General features: G+C 41.5%; 2 protein-coding genes across 2 annotated transcripts in view; both read right to left on the bottom strand.

Annotated features, from left to right (window-relative positions):
- The window catches only part of stau2 (staufen double-stranded RNA binding protein 2), a gene marked incomplete at its 3' end in the record, with an annotated part of 79,450 nt that extends 70,529 nt beyond the window's left edge, over positions 1-8,921 (bottom strand). The window contains 5 exon segments of the mRNA XM_035652551.1: positions 3,229-3,364; positions 4,758-4,917; positions 5,648-5,778; positions 6,698-6,905; positions 8,859-8,921. Of these exon segments, the coding sequence (XP_035508444.1) occupies positions 3,229-3,364; positions 4,758-4,917; positions 5,648-5,778; positions 6,698-6,896 (626 nt within the window).
- Positions 8,922-10,405: 1,484 nt separating this feature from the next.
- Positions 10,406-19,143, bottom strand: flj11011l (probable ubiquitin-conjugating enzyme E2 W-B). The gene is made up of 6 exons (XM_035652670.1): positions 19,074-19,143; positions 18,181-18,272; positions 15,101-15,203; positions 13,014-13,169; positions 12,840-12,915; positions 10,406-12,716 (listed from the first exon to the last, which is right to left on the bottom strand). Exons 1-6 carry the CDS (start codon positions 19,107-19,109, stop codon positions 12,703-12,705), a joined length of 477 nt encoding a protein of 158 aa, XP_035508563.1. The 5' UTR covers positions 19,110-19,143; the 3' UTR covers positions 10,406-12,702.
- Positions 19,144-19,268: the final 125 nt, after the last annotated feature.

Raw genomic sequence — 19,268 nt, 5'->3', positions numbered from 1 at the left:
TGGTCTCCACCAACTCCTGAGGGAAATATCCGTCTCTTCAGCTACTCAGTGCTCCACTATGTTCACTAGCTAGTTGCCATTTTTGTCGCTCTATTGTCTGATGCTGAGCAGGTGGCGTACAGTGGATTTTTTTTTAATGTTATTTACACTCCTGTTGGTGTAAAATTTCAGACTGGCCAATACAACTTTACTATCAGTGCTGCAAAGGATTCACTCTTCCTTTCCGTTTCCTGCAGAGAAAGCAGTAACGGCCAGCTCAGTATCTGAACACCATCACAGGAGGAAATGTCACAGAGCAAAGCACCCCCATTCATTCAGCCCACTAGCCTTCCAGCTGACATAACGTTACGGTCATAACCAAATGAGAGCCGGAGGAGGTGGGTGGCTTCTGACTTTTTCTGCTTTGCTCAAACAGGGAAAGTCCTATCCAAATTCCAACTCTGACAGAATGCAGGATGCAGGCGCCCCCACCCCCCTGGGATCAGAGTAGCAGGAGGAAAGCTGGGAGTGCCATGGATAGGCTGGAGGAGCCCAGTATGAGTCACTGGAATCAGGTGTTCCAATGATAACACAGGAGTCAGGGATTGTCCATGAAGAAAGGTTGATGTAACCACATTTCTTGATAACAAAAATATTTTCCTGATTCAGTGATCACTTATGTGACTGGGCTGAATTGCTGTACAATGTTTCACAGCAGCTCGGTAACTGATTGAATAAGCTGAAAAACACGTATCATTCTAAATATTTTCAGTATTTGAGAATGAACAATGGTGTGGTTAAGACCGCAGGATAACAGAGATGAATCGCTGAATTAAACTCGGACTTGGATGGTAAGAAATTATGCACAGGCCCTTCGCCATAAATAAGATTCATTAAGACGCAGATAAATGCACATTTCATATTATCGCCATATTTTCACATCAGGGCACTTTCTGAATGAATCAATACTGGTCTTGGTGGTGATTAGAGCGCTGATGGATCAGAGCCAGGCTGCCCTTTTAATAGTAAGATTTTCCATCAACATGACTCCGGATCACTCTTATTCATCATAATAGGTAAGGACATGGGCATATGGAAACCTTCGTTTCCCCGCAGCGTCATTAAGGTGACTGATTGTGGATATGGCCTGTCACTCTGCCACATAGTCAGTCGTCTGATGAAGAGAATTCATATTCAGGAGGTCTCGCTTTCATTAATCCGGGGCTTGACTACACTGAAAGAAAGAGACCTTGTGAAAACATAAGTGACCTTGGGATAATATATACTCCCATGTCTTTTCTGTTTCGGACACACACATCCCAACACCCCTCTCTCTTCCTTACAAAGTGCCATAGGAAAACAAAACGGACCATGAGGAATGGATACAGCCTGTCTCTTAGAAACTCATCACTGTGACATATGACATTGACAGACAGATGCTGGAAAACAGATTTTCTCCTCCTACCCCACAGACATTTGTCTTTCACCCCCTGTTTGGTCCTGCATGGATCAAATAGTAGAAGATGTGAGCCAGATGTTAGACTGTCTGCTGACTAGACTCAGTTACCCAACACTGCAACTGAATCACTGACTCCTTCTGGCAATGTATCCACATTTAAAAAATAAAATCCCACACATTTGGCATCAGAATACCTTACCATAGGAATTTAATGAGCCAAAGTTTATGTCAAAAGTAGAACAGACATGCGTGCTTCTCTGTTACGGTGGTCTGTGTTTATTCCTTTAATAAGCAAAGTTTTGCATGTAAATATTACAGATTACACTGCAGAGATCCGTACCTATGAAAACCTATATTAAAAATCATCATATTCCGACCTTGCTTGTTACAAAATGGGTGCTCAATCACCTTATAAAAGCAGTGCTACATGGTTCTTAAAATGAGGAAACACTGCCATCTGGAGGGAATTATAGTATCTCCTGAAAATAACTCCATCCATATCAAACTAACCTAGATAAAAACTGGCTTTATGAAATTTGCCATGTTGTCAGGAAGAGTGTGTTCTCCGGAGCCAAATAACTCTATAACTGTAAACTGTATGCACAAGTTATGTCATTTATTTTTCATGTATTTAAAATGATACCATAATATTTAGAACACTAATAACACCCTAAACTACTATGGTAAGATCATATTTATATTAAGCTGACATTTCAGTAGAATCGTCACAAGGGAATAAGCTTTTGTTTGAAGACATAAAACATTTATGGCTTACCTTTTAAATGTAGGAAAAAAATATGTCAACTGCTCTCTCACAACACGCTTTACGTTTTTTTCTACCCTCCTTAGTTGATTTTCTTGATTTGACCTAAAAAGTGGCATAATGCCCAGAGTACCTCAGTGTACCTGAATTTCATGTAGGGCAAGTCAACACATCCAGATCCCTAAATAACATTCTTTCACAGAGGGAGGGGAGATCATTAATTGCACCTCTGTGGCATTTTTATGGAGATTTGGAAATGGTTGGACGGCTCCAGTAAAGTGGAAAAAAAAAGAACAACGGGAAGGAACTGGGAGAAAGAAAGTTGACAGAGACTGAGTGCAAAGGGACCCCATGAGGGCACCACATTGATCAGTTTAGAAAACATATGGAGTGGAGGACCACGTCTGACACACATCTGAGCCAGTCGGATCAAAGACGCAGTGCAGTTTGAAGCCATCCAAAACACATCAAGACCATGTCCACAATAAGTTGGATGAATCTCAAAGCTTAACTTTCCCTTTGCGCTTTTATCCAACTACCCATTCCACACTACGCCGGCATTTCAGGCACCCAAACTGACGCTTTTCCAAAGTGTATGAATAAAAAAAACATCTCTATTTTTAATATAGATGGCAGAAACAAAGCTGTTGCAAAATTAGGACATATGCTTCTACAGACACAGTAGCGTTAATAAGACAACTCAATGTCCCCTCTATAGCTTGATTTATAGCCTCAGCTCCTCTCCAACATATCTGCACTGAAAGTAAACAACTGAAGTGCAAGTTTGCCTACATTAAAGCAAAAGTTAGGTGACCGTGTAGAGCGGGAGGTGACAGAACAGATGTTTAACCTGCTGAGTAACCAGGCGGTGTCTGTCCTAATTATTAACAAATGACGTTGTAGTGCAGGAATTTGTAATTTGTCAGTTGAAGGAAGAGGAACAATCCCCCATTAGCGAAACAATAAGCCGTGTCACTACATAGCTCTGGGACCGAAAAGGAATAAAAGTTCTATTTTTGGAGCTCACCTTTGGTTGAACATCCCTCTGAAGTTGTAGTTAGCTCTGTAATTGGGCATGGGCTTGGGATCCAAAGGCCTGTAGATAGCTGGCTCCCCTCTCTTCATGGCCAGACCATTCAGCTCCACTGTGGGTGTTATACTGCCTGTGAATGAGAATAAACATGAAAGATTAAAACAAAGGCCATGAAAAGTTGTACTAAACATTACATACCAAGAGTTATGAAATATTTCTATCTGACTTAAGCAAATAAAACTTTAAAAACTGCCTCTGAAGCTCAACATTAAAACAGGATCACCAAGGGACTTTACATCTAACATTATTCTACCTAAAAACTGTAGAACTTGCCTACATGTTTAACTGTGTATGATGCACGCGCCGCTAATCCCACAGATCCCCACTGATGTTGCATAACCTATCACAGGGCTTTCTTAATCCCATGAAGAGGTTGGCCATGAGGTCTTTCACAACAACAATGCCACAGAGGGCAGGGAAGGTAAGACAGGCTAGCGGTATTAATTTAGCCAAAGACAAAACATAAGCCTGCACTTAGGCTTTATTGAGAGGGTCTGTGTTGGCTTTGTTCTGAACATGGATTATCTAAATATATCCAGCGGCTTTAGACCTACACCTGGAAGCCAAAGTCCTTCAGGTGAAAATCCAAAATACTGAGAAATTCCATTAATAATGGAGACATGGAGGCCTTGCAGGTACCATGAACAGTAGAGGGCACTAATGCAACCTTGAAGGAACAATTCAGATCTGTAAAAACATGTTAAACCACAACACAGAATTTGAACACATGCATCGATAGCACTACAAATGACTGGCTGTAGGTGGATGCAACCTACACTTAACCACATACAGAGGAGAAGAAAGATAAAAGATGTCCCTTCTACCCTTCCATACCTTCACAGTCATATTCTATAGTGGTTTCTGTTACGCTGTGAGCTTTCAGTTATACATTATTATATATATATATATATATATATAATTACAGTATGCAACAAGTAATCTAGGTGTAACTCCATAGCTGACATATTTTACCACTGCCTCCACTCTCACACTTTTAATTGACACTACAAGTTATTACTAGAAGAAGTTACTATAGATACTAAGTTAAATTAAGAATACGTTCTATGCTCTACATGCTCAGGAATTTCACTGGCAGTTAGAGGGTTGAAAATATTAGCTTAACTTGAACAAATAAATATAGTCTGACCTGGAAATGGGACCTGGTTATTTTACATATTGAGTATTGAAAAGCTTCAGTTAAATAGGAGCCAGCTTTCCTGCTTTAAAAAAAAATGAAGCTCACTATTGACAACCCTAATGAGAAGCTTAACAGGTCCTGATGCCATCTTACTTTGTCTGGCTGCTGCAGGCAGCATCTGTTATCTGTTGCTGAAGCTGAGGTGCAGCTTTTACCAATTCAATCAGCCTCAGTTAAAATAGCCATTCCAGGCCTTAAACATTAGTAACAAGTTGGTTTAGATGTAATCATTCACTTCAATGAGATTTTGTTGCGGTTGCAGTACCTGGGTTGCTGTTGATATCCACCTTAGGGGAGCGGGGTGCTGGCCTGGGAAGGATACTCTCGTCCAGCGCTTTGGCGGCTGTGGAGTGCTGGGCCTTTTTAATGCTGGTGCCCTCTGCCTCCCACACCTGCTCCCCAAGAGTCAGCTGCACCGTGAAGATCTGGAACAGTAACACCCAGAGGGAGACACTTTACCCGAGAGCAACTATATTTTTACCAACATCCCTCTGTAACCCATGTGGTAGAAGCTGTTTTTCTACATGACCAATATTCATTTATGAAAAGTAGGGATGGGAATTAAGAATACAAATTGTCGTACTGCAATTCTTTTAAATTCCTGAATCAATTATACATTTGTATTTTATTTACCACTTTTATATGCAGTATAGCAATGATAATGCTAAAATAAAAAATGTTTAGCCATGGTGTAGTGTTAAAAAAGCAAACAAAAATCACAATAAATCATAATATCGAACATAAATAATAATTTCAATACTTACAGAATCAGCACCCCAAGTATTGGAATCGTATTGAACCGGGACATAAGCATATCATCCCAGGCTTTATAGGTACATTGTTTTTTTGCATTATTTTTTTTCCCCACAAAAAAAACTGATCAGAAATCAACAAGGGAATACAAAATCTTATCAATTCCCATCTCTAATGAAAAGTACTCAAAAATATGAAACATCATCACAGGAGCAAATGCCAAAAATAAGCACTGATTACCACAGGATGAAAGTAAGTTAAAAAAAATCTACTTCCACAATAGGCACATTGGTCGTCATGCCACCATCACTAATTTTGTGAAAATTAAATGTCATAACAGTCTGTGAACAGGTGAAAGACACGCCCCGTTTTCGACTTCAGTGTCATGTCCCCCTTCTTTACCTTAGCATGTGCAGGCCCTCTCTCATTGAGGAGCTTGTACTGTGGTTGGATCCTATTGAAACGGGCTAACTCATTCACCAAACACATTGGAGTTTTCTCTTTAGGGTTTGCCATGTTCTCCTGGGGTGGGCCTAAAACAGAGCACAGCAGAATACATGGCATGCTGAATACATTTTAAAATTTGATTGAATGTGTGACAATGTGTGAAATGGGATATTCATATATTGTAGCATGTATCTGGTGCAGCATTTACATGTCAGAAAAGTTGTACAACAAAAACTCCACTTGGAATTATTATGTCTGATGCACAAAAAAACTAAATTCACTAAACAAAACAAAAACATTCAAGATATTGTTTCTCTTTGGAAGAAGGGCAGGGGCTCAGGTGTGTTTTCATTTGTTTGAAAGCGACAGAATCTTACAGGGTATTGATTGTGATCCAAGACCATGGCTCATAGTGCAGACAATCTCATTTCGCTTAGTAATAATACTGGGTTATCTGATCGATACTATGAGATTTTAACAATAAGCAGTGGAGAGAACAGAAGCTACAGGTCTATTCACTCGACACGTTTTTGCTTTTTTTTTTTAAATAGCGCAACACCATACACATGCACAACACTAATCTTGAGGTAGGCTGTCTACATCTGTCGCTGGTGAGCGCAACCCTTTACCACTGAACCTGCATCCAAAGCTGCATCCAAAGAGCTCAAGAGCAGAAAAGGTCCGTGACCAGGTCTATTCTGATAATACCATTTTCTTTGTAACTTGAATTTATATCATTCTTTTCTTGTCATACAATGAATATTATATGAAAACCATGAATACACAATAACTGTACAACGCTGGTACATTTACACTGAAACATTTAATCTCTCTTACATTGCCCGTGGCAATTCATAATAGGACGTGCTGATGAGACGTAAGTGGTTCATTATTTATCATAAATCAAATAAACATAATCATCAATAATAATTGAGACCACAGTGTTATTGCAAAACCATCACTTCATTTTCACCCGAAAGGCAAACTAGTCTGTTGGTGGTCTACCTGGCGATGTGGCAGACACAGGGGCGTCCCCATATCCGACTGCAGGAGCAGGGCAGGCGGGTGTGGGGGCCGGGCCTGTGCCGTTGACGGAGGGCTGCAGACCCAGGGATCCAGGGCTGGCCATGGCCGTCGGGGGAACTCCGGGGGAGAGGCCAGGACCAGCCAGGGGTGCTGAGGTCTGTACTTTCACTTGAGCCATGCTCTATTCCTGGAACGTAACGTTGGAGTAAGAGCTTAAAACTTTTTTAGAAACATAGTGATCATTACAGACTGCAATCATATCACTTTAATAGACTATGTTGTTGTCGTGGATTGAAGTTTGTTGTTTTTGTGTTAATATGGAAGCATGAGTCTAAAATAAAGTTAAATTGAATTGAACTAATGTTGGGGAAAATCAGGAGTTGTGTGTTAAAAAGAATAAAATTCATAATAAATAAGGAGGTCAGACATGAAGTGTGCATCATTAACACGCATCTGTCTGCACTTGTGCTCGAGCCCACATTATTCCATGCCAGTCTTTGCACAGTTTCAAGCAGTTCACCGTCATCTGACAGATTCCTGTGGGCCTGGAGAATGGACTTCAAACTGAGCAGCCCTAGGCCTATCTCACATTCTGATCCACTGGCAGCTAATACAGCCAGACAATGAAGCTTTATTTGAAGGAGCTTTGCTCATGTTACTGCAGCTAAGCTCCCCGGAAAAAGGAGAGAATCCTGTGATAGCAGCCTGAACAAGACAATGAACGCTCAATCACATTTTATTTCCGACTAAAGAGAGCTAGACGGGCCAATATAAACCAGGTTAACATGATCAGCAGAGAGGGTCCAACAATCTGGTCAAAATTTACGCACATTTACTCTTTCATCTTTTTTTGCATCCATGCAATATTTTGGCGAATTCAACTGCACACAGGTCACAGCCTGTGGCTATGCAATATAAGTAACATAACAGTCTACCATGTGTTTTTCATCAACAAAAGATGAAGACAGAACACTGAAATGTAAGAAAAAATCATTTAAAAGATATAAAGTGTATCACATCTTGCCAAGGCGGCTCAACTACTGGTTCACATCAATATGTGGCATGAACCAAAAGGGATATGAGGGGAAATTCTTTTCATGTCCCCACAGAGGTCAGAGCAAAGGGTCAGACCTTGAACCCGACCCCCCCGGTGTGTGGAGAAATTGCACATGGACACCTGACATGCTGGCTTTAAACCTGCCAGCTCCAGGAGATGGACAATAGCTTCGGTCAGCGTACCACCGTAAAAATAATCTACAGGATTGTAAAAACTGAGTGCATGACAAAAAATCTAAATCAGTGCCTTACTCCGGTTTGAGATGTCACATAGGTCGATGGAGGCAGTTTTCAGACGGGCTTCAGCCTGAAATCATGATTACAGGTGTCACCCAGGTCCACTGTTTACAGTCGAGGGCTGGACTGGTGTCAACAACAGAGCACTTGCGTACCCACAAAATAAAATGCAAGTTTAACTCTGACCTGTGACCTTATTTCACTGCGTGCAGTCGATTGGTTTTTTCCTCCTCCCTGTTTAAGTCTTGCTTGCATCTTGCTTTGCCCCCTGAGGTTCTCGGGGGGGTCACAATCTCTCTCTCTCTCTTCTTCCCCTCTCTCACAGCAACACGCACTAAACACAACCCCACACAGCAACCCGACTGCCCGTCTGTCCGTCCACTTGAGTTGAATGTGGAGGTGGTGTTGCGTTCAGGGTGACTGCCAGAGCTACAGGGTTTGTCTGCAACCCCTGAACCTACACTGTAGCTTCGACTGTGTTTCCAGCTTAGCAGGAAGCTAACGTTGGCCAACGAGAAAAACGCCGTTTCCTGCAAATGTCAGCTCCTAAAAACGAACCAACAGGACTGGCGAGCGTGCATGCTGTCATGCTTGTGTCAGTGTGATTTCTCCTGATGAATGTACACACACTAGCCACCTCCGGTAACGCTAGTTTAGCCGGTTAACGCTCATCATGGCTGATCGGCCGAGCACCCCTCTTGCTAGCATCTCCGTACCGCCCCATCCTCCACGAATATCTGGGGGATTTCAGCCCACCGCGACATCATATACGGACTGGCGACAGCGTGACGAATAATCCAGAGACCATCCAACAACAAAGGGGCAAATATTTGAGGGTATTTTTTACCTTTGTCCAGGGCCAGACCCCAGTTACACCTCCGACATTGGCAAACACTAAAGAGAACTGGATGGAAGAGGGAACAGACCACGTTATTTGTATCTGGGTACAAAAATAAAACAAGCCCCGTTAGAGGCACACGACTGGTCATTTTGATATTTCATTTAGGAAGTTTGTGTTGTGTTTATGCCGCCAGTGTTATGTTTCGCGTGTCGCTAACTCACCATCATTGCAGTTTGAGGTGAATCTTGAATGAATCAGCCACCCCCGCGGTGCTGTGAATGGTTCAGTCCTGGTCTGCTACCTCACAGCCTGAAACAGTGTAACTTTGATTCAGAGCACAAAATGTGGATTACAGCCAGGATAGTGTTATATTTATATTATGCATTTGACAGCACAAGTATCCCTGAAATTTGATATACGGATCGGTGTTTATAACTTTTAAAAATGACTAAAGATTGAATCACTTTGACTATTTTTTTTTTTAGGGAAGCTTCTTCATTGAGTGAGTTCAGTTATTAAGTTAATAAAACTTATAGCTGGAGTGTTTTTTGATGTTTGTTTATTTTAGTGAGCACATAACTCCCTGCCATTGTAGGGTTTACTGCCTTTGCTCAAGGGCACTTGGGAGGACACCTCTGGTGTTGAATGAAGAGGTCTAATAGTTAAGTGTCTCTCAAACCTCAAAACCACCTGGTCTGGATTCTGTGTCAACAATCTCTTTGTACAAGAAACCACATCCAATCAGGGCTGTTATTGCTAAGATGGTAGGTGGGGGGGATTCTGGCGACCCACAGCTGGACAGGGCCCACATAAAGTCCAGTAGGAACCGTTTATTAAGAAGTGTGGCAGGGAGAAGGTAAAAAAATAAATAAATTGTGGATTCAGACTTGACAAGAGTATTATTGTAATGTGACCACTAGATGGTGCCACTGAATCACACTTTCTTGTGTTACTGTGGCGCACTACCTGTCATAGAGGGACCAGTGCACTCTCCTTTACAAAGATGAAACACTGGGTTCTTCCTCTGTGTGATCTCACACACACATGCACAGTGACATCACATGAACCAACCCCTGGTTTCTTTCATGCAGTAAAACATCTGGCATTGTAAAGGTCTTGTGACTGATTGTGCTTATACTTTTATTATACACAAAACTGAACGTTCAAGAAGACTAACTGATGTAGTTTGGCCTACATTTTGAACAGGGGAGTGATGAATGCATCCAAAGCTCTAGTGTACTTGTACTCAAGTATGAGAATGAATATTTCTGAAAACCCTTTTACTTGTTAAGCTTTCTGAAATGAATGGTATGAAATACTTTAAATAGTTTTCCAGGTCCATCCACTCTTTGTTACACTGTGAAATGTCTCGGGATCCTTTAATATTTTTGGCAAACTAAACAATTCTCTTCCTAAATCATCCTCATCCTTACCTTCACTCCCTTTATAGTGGAACAATTTAGTTTTATGTCAGCATAAAATCCATAAAAGGTTTTTAAAGGCTGCATAACAGAAGCATTAGCTATTTAAACAATGTGCAAACCAAGGTTGAATAAAAGTGAATCTTTGCTTTTATTATTGATTATGAAAATGAACAGGCACCTATTACATGGAGCTTGCACATCCCAGAACAAAATGTCAAATATAAATAACACACCCTCATTAGTGTTGATCACTCACAACAACCTGCAAGCTAAGAGTTCAAACAGCATTGAAAAAGAAAAAAAATGAAAAGAAAAAAACCTAGGAAGAAAAAAAAAAACATGTCACATCCAAACTGTTTGCAACATATTCACTCGAAAGTTTTTCAAAATCTCTTCTGATCCACTGCCCACTGGGTGAAGGCTTCTTGTCCCCACACAAATGCTGTTGTGACTGCATTTACACAATTATCTCAGTACTACCGTCCATTTCTCTGCGACAGCAGGCAAGACCATTACAATGAAGCTAGTAAAAAAAAAATCATTGGTTAAATAGATGTCTTTAAGTTATCAATATAGTTTTTGAGATAGCGGTGTGCTGTGGTAATCTTCTCTACAGTATAGAGTATCATCACATTCACTCAAGTTCATTCAAGAAAACTCAGCTAGACCCTGGAAAAAGCAAATGCAATACAAACAACCCAAGATGGAAAAATTCAAGTATCTCTGACTGGATGGCGATAAACATTTCTTTAGGAATGGAGTCGATTACAGTCTGAAATGACAAAGAGCCACACAGCCTCTGGAGGCGAGGTTTGTAATATCCATCCCATAAACCATTACCTAAGTTATGGAAAGACTCAAAGTTGTCACAATGTCTGATGCCAATAAGAAAAAAAAGTAGGGTTTAAAATTGCATGCACCCCCACTGTAAAACTACTAAACTTCTTTTTTTAAACCAACAGTAGTGTTTGTTGCTGTCTGTACACATCCTAATTAGCAAAAGATGCAGGACAATTTCCAATGAAATAAAGCACTCCTATTATCATTCTGCTATAAAGTAAAAGCATCCTCTGCTAATTTCGTTCACGTCATCCAACAATTTAAAGACTTATATACAATAGTTTCAGACGTGTTATAAGTTTACAACATAACAGTCTCTTTTGGTGAAAATATAGTTAAATTCAAAATATCTGATAGGTATCTTTTTAGAGGTGATCTCTTTATTGAAAAAAAAGTACCTGAGCCAAAACTCTGACCGGGGGGGAAATCACAAAAGCCTCGTCTATACGACTTCTATAAAGACTCTCCTTTTCGTCATTCATTACCATTCTGAAGAACAAAGATTTAAATTAAATAACAAATACAAAAAGAAAAAAAAAAATCCCAAAACATACTGACCCATCAAAACAACCCCCCTTTTCAAAGTATCAGCTAGTTGAAAAACAGTACAAAAAAGACATTTTAAAATCAAACATCTTAAAAGATTAAAGCATGAAATTTAAAAAAAAAAAAAAAAAATGTATCGTACAAATAAAAATGGATCATGCAACAATGTTCTCACACAGACATTCTTTAAATGGAAGAGAGGCTGCTGTACATCTTCTAGACTGGACTGGTGAACACTACACGAGTTCAGCCCGACTTTACCAGGAGACACACACTGAGGTCATCAGCTGACTAAAGCGTCGCATCTGTTTTATTCCCATCTGTACCGACATTCTGTCCATCAGCAGGAACAACTGCAGCCCAGGTCTGAAGTTGGAAGATGAAGAAGAAAATTGCGTCTACTCTTGATACAGTGTTGCAAACTAAAACCCTTTAACCTGATAAATAAGTGGAGGACTGCTTACAGTCCGACTGCAAGTTGGGAATAACATACTAATAGTGCCTTTACTAGATACTTTCACAGTGCATATAATTTAAAAATAAACACACAGATGAAGCATTTTCTTGGGGTTACGATGGTCAGATCCCTTCCAGAAAACGATTACTTTTGGATTTCTCTTTGTAGGCCCAAGCATGCATCCATCAGTTATTATTGCACAACACAAGGACCTTAAAATGCACCCACACACAAACGAAAAAGTAACAATAATAATCTTAAAACAGGAATTATAATCATCTCACTACAAATCCACTTTGCTTGCTCGCTCGCTCGCTGCGTCACTACCTTTTTGCCAAGAAAAACAAACAAAAAACGAACCGTCTCGGGTGCATCTAAACGTTCCATTATTTTCGTTCTCTATATTACAGCCGACTAAAACATGCATCCAACTGTCCATGGGGTATATGCAGTCAAGAGCCTCCAGCGCGTGGTGTCCATTGTTCCAGTCAAAGGTCAGAGTTCAAAGACTGAATGATTTAAAAAGTGCTTTACGTAGGTCAGTAGGACTTCTTTCTTCTACGATTATTACAAAGTTTGTACATTAGCATGTATCATCTGTGAAGGAAGACAAAAAAATATTTAAATGACATTAAGTTTGCGATCACAAGCAACTGTGTTTACGTCCTCCGACAAAAAAACAATCACCAAAACAAAACGAGGAAAATTGAAAATCCTCACCATGATACCACCATTTTGTCTTCTTTGGATTTTTGTTACACGTTCTTACATAAAAGGAGTTATCAGGCGGTCGTCTCTGCAGAAAAAGAACATTCAGGTTTAACATTTAAAAAGCGTATAATTTACACTAATCACTGTATTTGTGCCCGGCGGACATCATTGCACGTCCCCTACCTTTTCTTTGCAGCTGGACAACATGCTGATAATGCTAAGACAAACTGATTGCACTGAGAGGGCTGGCGACCAATCTTCCGTTAGGATAGATAGACAGATGTGACCGTTACTATACACATGAGGGTGGACAGGTATATTCTCTCCTGTGAACATTACCTGCAGCGAAAACAAAGACACAAACAAATCAGGGGTTATTAAGATCATTCAGTGAATATGTCATAATAAGAAGCAACGGTTTCTTTAGTTTTCACTGAATTGAGGGTATTTTGGTGGTACAACTTCAGAGAGTCTGGTCAAAAGTTGAGATTTTTTCATTAATGACAAAATAATGAGACTTGCTGTATAAGCTCAGGCTTAGCCCTGAACTGCAACATGAGGCTCTGGGATTAGGGCAGAGGGGCCGGGGTGGGGTGAGAGAGGGGAAGAGAGAAAGGGAGACTAATAGAGGAGTTTTATAAAACAAAAAAAGGAAAAGAGTCATGTTCTATAAAAAGGAACGGGGATATTAGCCAGTAAAAGGGTGTAAGAGATACAGAAAGTGTGATGAGAAGAGAGGAACTCAACATTGAGGTGCTTAAAAGTAGAGAGAAGGGGGAGTAAAGAGGGTAATGCAGTGTAACAATGAGTTGAGGCAGTCTGGCACCAGATAGGGCCTCACAGGAGAGTACAGACTCCACATCACTGGGGCTGGAGGGGGGGGTGACAGGATGAGTGTTACAGATAGGAGCAGAAAGAAAAGCTGGCACTACACTCAAAACATCAAGACAACTGAAGGCTGTATATAATATTAGCAGAAACATCTGAAACACACAAAGCTTAGAGGTCTAACAGGAGCTCTGAGCAGACAGGTACTGACGTTAATGTACATGTTACTTTCCCCTCTCCATGTTATATTGCAGCCACTTTGGTACTATTTGTGTTTGCATCCTGCTGTTTGACACTTTTGTTGTTGTCTTTCTGTTTTCTTTCTGTGTCTTTTTTTCCCAAAACTGTAATTTACAAGCACTCTGAGAACAAAATCAATTTCAACTCATTGAAGTGGGCAAAATGGCAGTTTTGCAACCAAAACAGGGAGCTGCATGTGGCTTTGATTGCGAAGCGCAGCAAGCCCACAATCACTATATAACTACACAGGCACAGTACAAGAGGCTCTGCAGGAACAGAAGCTTCAAGCAGCTCAACTGAGTTTGAGCAACAACAACAGATTTATTTTCTTCATGACAATAACGGCATTCACTATACAATGTGCACACATACTATCACAACTACACATTTGTGCGACAGACAATTACAACTGAAGCTCCCCACACAACCAGTAATGCACTGCAGTAGTCAACACTGAAGCTCCTTCAGGAGCCCCAAGAACAGTCCCAACAGAGGGATACTCTGACAGCCTGCCCTTCCTATTTCAAAGGATAGTCGCTAAGTAGCTAAAAGTATCTCATTTTCTCTGCATCAGCTCATTATCTATTTTTAGCTGGGCAGCCTACTGATGAGCGAAACAAGATTGTTGAGTTAAACTAATCCACTCAAACATGGCTTCAGTGGGAGCTCTGTACTGGTGTCTCTGTCGGTGATTCCTGGCTCCAATGTTTCCAAGCCCAGATTCATTCCACTAACAACTGCAGAGCCGGTGTGTTTCATGTGATTACGGCAGGCATCCAGACAGTGGATATAGCGGACTGTTTACACAGGTCATCAGTTTTTGATTTTGTTTGGAGAAGGACACCCCTGTACTCTGTACCTGCAAACCTACTGTAACCACTTCCGTAATTAAGAACTTAATTCTATGATCAAACAGTCGCAGGAGATGGGATATTAGACATTTAGTCACAAAAGCAAACAGTATAGCCAAATCACATGTAACCAGACTCCAGGTTTGTCTGTTCATTTGGTGTCCACACCCAGCAAAGCCGCCATGATGTCATGGCTAAACGCCGTCAGGGCTTTCTAGCACCTCAAAGAAAAATAGTAAATGGACTGCTTTATAGAACACTTTTCAAGAGCAGAGCAAGACAAAGTGCCTCATATTTACCCACATACAAACAAACACACACACTGATGGTTGCAGAGCAACTTCTGCTTACCTGAGGTGAATCAAAGGGATATCGACTACTAAATTTGAAAAGCAGCTGAAATTTCTCTCCTTCGTACAGTGTGCCAGGTGCTCCCTCCATGTCTACAATCCACCTAAAAGAAATGCACAATATTAAGATATGTTAAACATTTCACTCAAACATAAAAAAATATACACAGATCATCCCAACAATAAACCAAAACACAGGCAGTTAGCTTTGATTTGATCTGTTTTAACTACACGCAGTTTTCACACAGTTTAAATAACCAAAGCATCTAGCAGTTTAAAACAGATGACTGAGATAACTTTAAGGCTGAACTGTTGCAAAATATTTTGAAGGAAATTGGAGCAGAGTTATTAACTTCCTGCTGTCAAGTCATGAGGTTAACATTTCCTTTAAGAACAAATCTGTCCTGTGTTTTGGGAGGAAATGGATTTATGCAATACAGGGTTGTTGTTGTTGTTGTTGTTGTTGTTTTTCTCTCCATACTAACAGCACGGCTCTAGGGATCACAATGTCAGTCGGTCGGTCTAGACTTCAATATCTAAACAATCACCGGATACATTGCAATGAAACTTACAGACATCCATTATGCCATGAAGTGTCAGTTACTTTGGTGATTCCCTGGCTTTTCCTGTAGCGCCATCATGACATTGGCATGTAGTTTTGTGTGAACTGTCTTAACAGCTGTTGGATGGGTTGCCATGAAATTTGATTGACACATTCTTGCTCCCCCTCAGGATGAATAGTACTAACTTTGGTCATCCCCAGACTTTCCATTTGGCGCCATCATCAAATCAACATTTCAGAATGTGTCCAACACTTAATGTTCCCATCAGCCCCAGCTGTACTCTGTCTTACCTGCTAATTAGTAAATGGTGTGCATGTAACGTTGTACATGTAAATGCCCACGCATCCCAGAGCCGCTAGCGTGGCTCTAGACTCTCAGTCTTGTTGACTAATGATTAATAACATGCTCTTTTCATCATTGCATGGATCCCATCTCATTATCATTAAAAAAGAATCATACAAAATGTGAGCTGCCAATGCGGCGGTAAGTGTGTAATCAAAAGCTTTTAGTCTGACTCATTCCAGTGACATTCAATATTCCGCTGGGTTATGACAGTGGTTTAGTAATAATGTGATACTCTATTGATCTTGTGGACAAAATCTATTTTCGCTTCTGTAGCCAAGCTACAGAACTGTGCTGACTGAGCTGTGAGGGATTCAATGTCTTGCTCAGAAAGGGAGATGATTGCAAACACAGGGACTTGATCCTGGGTCTTTGGGATGAAGGGCAGTCTACCTTCTCAATTGAACCCAGAGGCGAGACGTTGCTTCACTGGCACGTCCAGTGCAGAATACTTATGGGGATTGCTTGACCGCAGCAGAACCCTCAGAGGAGAGGAAGGAGCAACACGGACGGCAGCGTCGCAATCTCTGGCCTAATTTCTTCTGGGCTAGCAGTGAAGATAGGACACCAAAGAGACTTGTGGCTGTTGTTCGGGTTCATAGCTTTGTGTCTCTTTCAAACCTACCCTCAGGCACATGATCATTTCGGCCTACTTACAAGGTCAGTCCCGTTTAAAACCTCGCCTTTAGAAAATCCAATGGTCAAAACGTCTGAAAGAGCTCCATTTTTCTTCTGAAAGTACCTCTTACAGGGAGGCAGCATCACTGTACATAAAGCTGAGTTACACCTGATGCAACCCACGCCGAACACAGCCAAGGACTCCAAGGACATTATGCTCAACTTGCTCAAATTCCCCATAGCCTGGTGATTATATGATCCAGTCAACAAAAACAACACCGAGCCATTTAGCGAAAGAGGGGGAAACTGAGTCCACATATGAGAGACTCTGTAGTGATTTAAAGCAGCTGTTTCCTTGTTTGCAATGGCTGACTCATTACAGCATCGAGTTAAGCCATCTGCATCGACAGACATTGTAATCTAACAAGCAGCACTGAGAGAGAGTGTGCACTATATAAACAAAAGCTGTAAAACCCAAAACACATGGTCACCTTATCACTGTCATACGCACAGCCCTACTGAGTCGTCTTCTTTTTTAAAAGGATACGGTAAGATTCAATGTCAAGTCGAATATTTGTCCCTTCCTCCTCTGGGACACGCATGGCAAATCCCTACTACTGTCACTATGACGGAAAACTAAACCAGGCTCAAACACCTTTCGACATCGGAGTTGGAGACAAAAAAGGCACACCCATACATACCATCGCAAACATGGGATGCACAGGGAACTCGGAAGCCAGCCGAACAGGTTTTGGAGACATATCAGTCATGCACGAAACACAAAACATTCATTCAGTCTGACCGGGACATCTGTCATCCACGAAGATGAAGGAGATGCCACATAATGGACCTTTTCATTGTTTGTTGTTTTTTTCCTAAAATAACCACAAGCACTGTAACACGTATTGCCTCTTTAAGACGGCACTGATGCTGGAAGACATTTTGATGAGCGCAACCAGGTAGTGACTTTCAAAGTCAACGCCGCAAGCCCTGCCGCTGAAAGACACTTGAACGCCGGCCAGATATGTGCCTCTGGTCCATTTGCAGGGCGCAACTCGGTCCAGCCTCGCTGCTTATCAGACACAATTCGACTTACTGAGTTACAGAACTCACGGGGCCTTTTAAGAGAACACCGAGAAAAGAAAGGTCAGCTTAGCAGCCTCTGTTCCTTGCTACTCTAGTCCCAGCTCCTCCATGCCAACTGTTAAATATTTTACAAGGATGAATAGTGACACTGTGCATTAGAGACACTCCACTGAGGGGCCAGAGCTGCCAGTCACTGGGAATGACCCCGATTCCTCCTCACCCTTCGCTGCCGAGGCTCTCCTACAGCTTCCAACCTTTGCTGCATGTGTGGCACGCTCACCACACTGCCCTGCCACAGAGCTGAAACACGACATTTAGCAAAAGCCACACTGGATTGGTGTTTATTCGTAGATGCAAACCCTTCTTCAGTGACTAATGCAGGTGTAAGGTGACCCTGCCCTAAGGTTTACTGCGGAAAAAAACGCTAAAACAAATGAATCACACTGGGAAATAAGAGAGTGAAAATACTTACTGTGTAATGGTGTTCTGTACACTTTTTTCGTTTAGAGTCATTCCTGGGGGCGGATCATTTTGCAGGGCTAATAGTTCCTTTTGTAGCCTTTTCTGTTGGAGAGAAATGTGTTGGGGTTTCTACCACACTCAAAAATGATGAAATGGAGCATCACGAGAATATACACAACACAGCAAGAGGCAAATCAAGTAAAAACAATAGTATAGAGAATATAACCTAATTGCCCGGGCTTTGTATTAAGAGAGCCCGAACCAAACCACCGTAAAACATCAATGGATATCATTTAACGACGTGTAAATGTAGCGTTAGTTTAAAACACCTCCCTGACTGATAACACTGTTTACCTAGTATATAAAACAATGTGTGACAGGTGAGATGTCCCGTTAGACAAACCCACGTCGCCAACAGACTAATGTACGGGTTGTAAGGTATGTTTGTGGGCTTTTAGAGGAGGCTGAAGCACCTGTTCAGCTCGAGAGGAGCCTGAACTACTCAATCTGCGCACCGTCTCGTTAGCTAGCGAACAACCAAACAGCAGCTAGCGCTCCTTTAAAAATATATATATATATAATCTAAACTCGTAACCTCACATTCTCCCAATTACAATCTATATGTTACTACGAAGAAAATACATCAATATACATGTGTGTGTATATCCGGGAAGCTCGACTCGCTGCTGCTGGTGATGATGTGCTAGTTGTGTTGCTAGCACAGAGCTAGCGCTAACCCTGGACAGAGGAGGATCAATCTAATCGCTTTTACTCTGCTGTCATCGCCGCTTCCAACAAACACGCGTGTGCCTAAGTCAAAACGGTGGATGAACCGCCGGGGAAAGGCCACACTGAAGGTCAGGTGCATTATAAAAACGGGATCGCTGTCAATTGTGTTCCTACCTGCATCGACGCCATGATGGAAACCCCCCCCTGCATCAGCGCGGAGCGGAGGACTGTACGTCAGGGAGTCACGTGAGACGACGAGTTGTTTTGACAGAGGAAAAACAATCCACTGACGTACACAACCAGAGCCAAGACCTACACACCTACACACCTACATACATACACACCTACACACCTACACACACCTACACA

Source organism: Morone saxatilis, unplaced genomic scaffold, assembly GCF_004916995.1.
Source record: "Morone saxatilis isolate NCDOM2014 unplaced genomic scaffold, NCSU_SB_2.0 Contig0, whole genome shotgun sequence".
NCBI lineage: Eukaryota > Metazoa > Chordata > Actinopteri > Moronidae > Morone > Morone saxatilis.
This window is presented reverse-complemented; position numbering and strand designations above follow the sequence as displayed.

What these genes read in the sequence shown, in the direction of transcription:
- flj11011l (XM_035652670.1), bottom strand. Translation starts at nt 19,109, where the DNA reads ATGCAGGGGGGGGTTTCCATCATGGCGTCGATGCAG. An exon ending in CCATCATGGCGTCGATGCAG is followed by an intron (nt 18,273 to 19,073) that starts GTAGGAACACAA and finishes TCTCTCCAACAG; the next exon opens with AAAAGGCTACAAAAGGAACT. An exon ending in TGTCCAGCTGCAAAGAAAAG is followed by an intron (nt 12,916 to 13,013) that starts GTAGGGGACGTG and finishes CTTTTTCTGCAG; the next exon opens with AGACGACCGCCTGATAACTC.